Genomic DNA, 6392 nt, shown 5'->3' on the forward strand with positions numbered 1-6392 from the left:
TTTTAAAATTTCAAAAACCGATAACCGAACCGAAAACTGAAAGTACAAAAAATCAAAACCATAATCGACTGAAAAACCGTTTAAACCGAACCAAAAAAACCGAAATTTATGGTCCGGTCGATTTTTTCGATGTAAACCGTTTAATGAACACCCCTACCCAAGTCAATGAAGATAACTTTGGGCCTCACTAATTCAAATAGACAAAAAAGAAACGAGTTTATATACAAGCCTTTGGCCCAATGGGCCAATGTTTGTGAGGACATTTGTTTGAACTAAATTTGAACAAGTCCAAGATTTAATCAAGACCGGAAAGAAAAAGGGAGGCGGAGGATCAGATCAGATCAGAAAACCCAATATTGTGCAAACAATTGATTTATCTTCTTTTTACGTGTTTAAACATCAACTATTTTCCATTCTCCAGCACCCACCCTTCCTGTTCTATGCAATCATCAAAAATAAAAAAGTAACTATAAAAAACCATATTTTATTTAATGTGCGAGTGTAAGAAATTTATGTTTGAAAAATAAAGGTATAATTTTTATTTTTATTTTTTGAATGCGATTTAATACATATGACATGTTCAATAAAATTTACGGGATTAATAATATCATATTATATGTGATTAATTGTTTTAATGATGTTAAATTTTCATTTTCAATGGCATTGCAAAAGGTTATGACTTATGATGCGGTTCAATGATAAAAATAATTTTAGCGCGATAAAATGTTGATTTAAAAATTATAAGTATATTGAAAGACATAATATTGAAATCAATATTATTTGAGTAAGTCTCTTGTGAGACGGTCTCACGAATTTTTATCTGTGAGACGGGTCAACCCTACCGATATTCAAAATAAAAAGTAATACTCTTAGCATAAAAAGTAATATTTTTTCATGGATAACCCAAATAAGAGATTTGTCTCACAAAATACGATCCGTGAGACCGTCTCACACAAGTTTTTGCCATATTATTTTGCCAAATTGTCAAGATCGTAATGTGTAATTTTCTTTCCTTTTTTTTCTTTTTTTCTTTTTTGCAATAATGTGTGCTTTTCTTTTGGTACAATGAATTTATTTTCGTTGATTTTATCATAATATTTGAAAATTTATCTTCTAACACCTACATTTGGAACAATGTCCACCAAAATAAATAATAAATAAATATTTCATAAATTTCTTTTTCTCTAGAAAATGTAATGTAAGCTGTACAACTTAATTCAAGTTCCCCTCTCCCATAATTTGAATATGTAAATATTTCTGGAGGAAACAATTGCTATATATACTGTATTTCCTACTTGTGACAATTTAATCTTAGCATTCCTTGTTTTTACACTAACACTTACTAACAACCCCCAGAACCAAAAGGCATAAACCACTTGGTTCAGATTTATAGATCGACCCTGATCCCCTCCGCAGAGGAATGGCATCGAATTGGCGTTGTGCTTGTATGATCAGTGGATGCGACTTAAGATTCAACGAAGAATCTTTGAATCTTCCTTTTCAAGTATCTTGATGGTGTGTATCTCTTGTCATCCATCCTCCACAAATATTCTTCCTATGAAATCTTTGAATCTTTTCGAATACAGTTTGGGATCAACAGCTGAGATTGAAGCAGGGTCAACATGTAATGATTTGTATGCATGTTCGAGTTTCTTGCTGATATCGTAGTCTTGTAGAATGTCGATGATACCAAAGTACAGGACTACTGTGTAGGTTTCACTGCTGCACCGAGGTGTCGAGTGGCGAAATCCACCGGGAGTGTAGTGATCAACATTACTCCTTCGAGCCACTCGCTCTGCTCGTGCAGGCATGTTGGCGCCCAGTCTGGTCAGTGGTTTCCTGATCAAGAACAAACGCAACTCCAAATTCAGAAATTTTTATACCCAAATAAAACAAGCATAACACCGTGTGAAGAACAACTTTGTCTATGCTCTACCTCGAGCAATTCTCCCTATATAACGTTATCAAAACTTAGTCTTTGGATCCCCAACACATGGTGTGAAGTCCTATAAAATGATGGGGTCCCATATCATCCAAGAGTTTTGGGGAGAATTATTCCAGTTGGAGCATAGACAAAGCCGTGAAGAACTCCATATGAACTTCAAACACAACCAAGATATTGAAATTTGATATGGTGAAAAGAGAATGCAACAGAACACAAGATTCATCTAAATTGGTCATAAAGGCCTACATTAACTGCAGAGTGCCATACGACTGAAACTCTTAATCTTTTTTGACTTAGAACACAATGATCACCTTCTTATATACCAGTGAAATTATATTGGTATAAATATGCAACCAAATCTGCTCAACAGTAAATCATTTCTACCATGTATCAAAATCTTAAGATACCAAATTCAATTTAAGACATTCTTTCATTTACAAAAAAAAAGAGGGAACAAAGAGGAAAAAGCATGGATAGCACAAATACCTGCCAGCAAAAATCTGGTCCCTGCCTTGTAGTTCAGCTTCAAGGAAATGATAGCTGCGCATTGACTTTTCATTTTGATATGAAGCATTCTCTCCTGCAGATTCAACAATGTTTTATGAGTATCTTCAAGTCCCATCACAATTTTTTAATCTTTTTATCACTTCGAGTTGGTTTTTCGAGTTTTAGTTTTGTAATGAAAGTAACAATCTGATAAAATTACCTGTACGCAACAGAAACGGCGACAGACCGATTTCATCTCCTGTATTATCATCGCGAAAATGAATACCTACTAACAGGCTGTAATCCATAATCCTCTCTGCCTCCAAGAATTCACAATCACGATTTATTTGTCTGTCGATATCGATTAGACAATTACTAAAATGCCAGCACAATACAACACAATAACAGGGAGGTAACAAGAACTACTCTGAAACTTACTTCATTAGTTCTTGGTACCAATTGGTTTGCAGCCTAAAAACAAAATTTAAATCAAGATCCTTAAGTGTCGAGGTTTCATCAATCTCTCCCTCGTGCTTATTCGTGGTGCGGCCATGGGATGAGCCTTTCAAATCAAATCTTTTATGGATTCGATACTCGGAGTGGAATAAATTTCCCATCACAATGAATCTCGTCTGGTTTGAATAAATACGAATTCAATTAGCTATTTGACTCTGACAAAATGAAAACAGGAGAACAGAACATCGTAACTCAGAACATACCTTGACACCACCAACTGGTTTCACGCAATGAATGCCGAAAAACTTAGTGATGAGAGAATTTTCAAATTGACATACATGTTTGTAATAACTTGGAAGCATCTTGATAAGCACCTAAGGAAAAAAGATAACCAACTTTTAGTCCAGAAAATAACATATATATCCATGACTGTTGAACAAGATATTTAAACAGAGGCATCAATTTTACATTTTCATTGTCCAGCTTATGCTAAAATTGCATAGAGCAAAGATCGCACCATTTGATATAAAAATTGAGACATAATATAGGTAGGGTACTAACCTTGGCTTCTGCCTTTTTCACTGTTTTTATAATAAACCTATTATCCTCTGTTAAATAAAAGAAACTTCCACTCTTTCCAGGGGATGAAAGCTCCCTAAGAGCATCGTTTCCACAAACAGATAACATATAATCGGCCAGATTGACTTGGAAATGCTTCCTTAAATCCCTGATAACCCAAGAAAGCATTCACCATCTAAGACTCCAAATCTCGAGAAAATCACATCTAAATTCTCAGAAAGCTTCCACAGTTTTACAAACTACATATTTATGCATGCATATCAATTACCAATCAAGATTTAATTACTATTCTAAAACTATATTCAATACATTTTAAAAGATAGAATCGAAGAATCAATTACCTGAACACTGCAGGACAATAATCCTTCCATCGGAACTCCACAGATTGATGGGGTGGTGTAGTTTTCGAACCTTCAGTAGGAAACCGAGTCCAAAACTTCTCCTTCGGATCAAAATCACTGGCTTTAAGATAACTCAATACAGAGTTTTGTCTCCCCACAGAGTGCCTAAGAAAACAACAATCTCTAAAAAAGTAAACTAAAGAGTGTGACAACACAAACTTTCAATGAAATCATGATATGTAAATATCCAATCAACAAATTCACTGCGACAAGCATTTGATTTCTTTCTTACCTAATACCCAATTGAAGATTAAGCATCAGATCATAATTCTTATGACCTTTAGCTATCTTCTGCCCGGGCTTCTTCACTTCTCCTTTTGAAACACGAGAATTCTTCCCAAACTGATTAATCCCATTTTGATCCATCACGAATCCTCCACGATTCAAGTTTGACGCCTGCGTATTGTCCAGACTCTCACAAGTTATATCCCCAGCTTCCGCATTCGATCTCCAAATGCAAATCCGGGGAACAGGCAATTTCACCACCCCACTTTCGAGCATCTTCCCTCCCCCGCCAATTACCCCTGCATTCACAGTCTCATCTCCAACCGCCATCAATGGCACCGCCAACTTATGATCAAAATATCCCTTCAAACCATCTTCACATCCCTTCTTCCCATCAAAAGAAGGTGGAAAAATACCGTTCAAGAATTGATCACTAGACCCTTTTTTACCATATATATTCCCATTATTCCAAACCCAAACACCCTTTCCATGAATATTTCCATTTTTCCACTCTCCAATATACTCATTCCCATTCCTCCACACATACCTCCCTTGTCCATCTTGCAAATTTCTTCTCCACTGACCCTCATAATGATCCCCATTAACATAATGTTTCACTCCGTATCCGTGTTTCCTATCAGCTGCCCACGAACCTTTATACGTATCCCCATCCGACCCGATAAAAGTGCCCGTACCCTTCATCCGACCTGACTTGAATTCTCCTTCAAACGTAGCTCCCGAAGGCCAAGAAAATTTCCCCTTACCACTCGCTTTCCCCTTTTTCCACCCCCCTTCATACATACACCCATTTTTCCACAAATATTTACCCAACCCGTGAGGAGTACCGTTAGAAAAGGATCCAATATAAAGGTCTCCGCTGCGTAGATGCTTTTCCAAAGTCCCATCTTCCACTGAAATCGAAGCGGGTGTCACTCTGCGGCAAGCTGCCGGGGATTTGCTTTTTGGAATGATAAGAACTGATCTTGGAGTAGATGTTGTTGCACCATCGATTAATTTCACCTCGCCACCTTCTTGAAATGGCTTCATCTTCTCACTTTCTCCTAGTGATGCTGCTGGGTTCGCGAATAACAATGGCTCAGGCATTTTTCGTTCAAAAAAAACAGGTTTTTTTTTATCTGCTGGTAAAGTGTAATCAGATGGGAATTCTCAACCGCGACGGGAAAAAATACTACTTCGGTAGCTTTCCCCGGTCAATTTCAATCAAATTTTCTCTGTAAATTCGAATAGAACACAAGAAATTGAACACAAAATGAGGAAAATTGAGGGGGAGCGTGCGAATAAATGCGTGAAACAGAGTTCTTTGGGCAGAGGAATTTGGAGTAAATTCGAGCGAGGAGAAAAGGCAATCGCTGCATGTAATGACAGGGTTTGAGATTTTATGGGGGAATTTAGCCTTTGAGTAGAAAATACCGTTTTTCTTGTTTTTAATTACAAAATTGCCACCACGCTTTTTCAAGTCAAATTTGGGAGATTATTTTACCCTAATTTAGACAATTGGCAATAATTCTCCTTGATTTTATCTATAATTTTAGAATAATGTTTATAATTCATAATAACAATAATAAAACTACAATTAATCTATCATAATTAAATGAGAGAAATAAAACTCAATTAATCTTGATTCTATAAAAAAAAAGTAAATTACCTAATCTATTCAACAAATCTTTTTATTATTTTAATAAATAATTCCTATAACTACGATATAATTTTTTTTTAAAATAATTTTAACAACTTTGAAATTCTCACCCAAAAGTTTTATTTTTTTAGAAAATATAACATGATCAAAAAAATTTATCATACATATTTATTTCACTCAAACTTCTACAATAGCTGAAGAAAAAAAAATCTTGTCTATATTTTTTCTTATTATCATCATATTTATAAATATTATATTCAACCTAAAACTCTGTTTTATTGTAGATATTATACAAAAATAATAATGTGTTAACTGCACGGAATACAAAATCCATCTCAATCAATATCTTATCTAAAAAAAATTCATCAACAAATATAATATATCATATGTTTTTTATATTTAAAAATTTAAATTATTAATCTATAATTTATCGATGTTATATAAAAATTAAATCAATTAAATAATATATAGTTTAAATAAAACTTCGTTATAAATTAATTTTAAAATATTTAAAAACAAGCTACTATATAACTCTTATGAGTTTGAGATGCATCTCTAGTCTTTTTACATATGAATGTATTGCTTGCAATTTATGATTATCGAATATTTGATCTTGTTACTGATAGTAATAGTACGATTGAGC

General features: G+C 34.4%; 1 protein-coding gene across 1 annotated transcript; it reads right to left on the reverse strand.

The window, feature by feature from the left end:
- Positions 1–1151: 1151 nt before the first annotated feature.
- On the reverse strand, positions 1152–5468 carry LOC140964859 (phosphatidylinositol 4-phosphate 5-kinase 1-like). Its single transcript, XM_073424823.1, has 8 exons — positions 4100–5468; positions 3808–3972; positions 3449–3614; positions 3151–3261; positions 2870–3063; positions 2652–2782; positions 2432–2525; positions 1152–1839 (listed from the first exon to the last, which is right to left on the reverse strand). Exons 1-8 carry the CDS (start codon positions 5194–5196, stop codon positions 1530–1532), a joined length of 2268 nt encoding a protein of 755 aa, XP_073280924.1. The 5' UTR covers positions 5197–5468; the 3' UTR covers positions 1152–1529.
- Between the last annotated feature and the right edge of the window lie 924 nt (positions 5469–6392).

Source organism: Primulina huaijiensis, chromosome 18 (assembly GCF_012295235.1).
Source record: "Primulina huaijiensis isolate GDHJ02 chromosome 18, ASM1229523v2, whole genome shotgun sequence".
NCBI classification, from domain to species: Eukaryota; Viridiplantae; Streptophyta; class Magnoliopsida; order Lamiales; family Gesneriaceae; genus Primulina; species Primulina huaijiensis.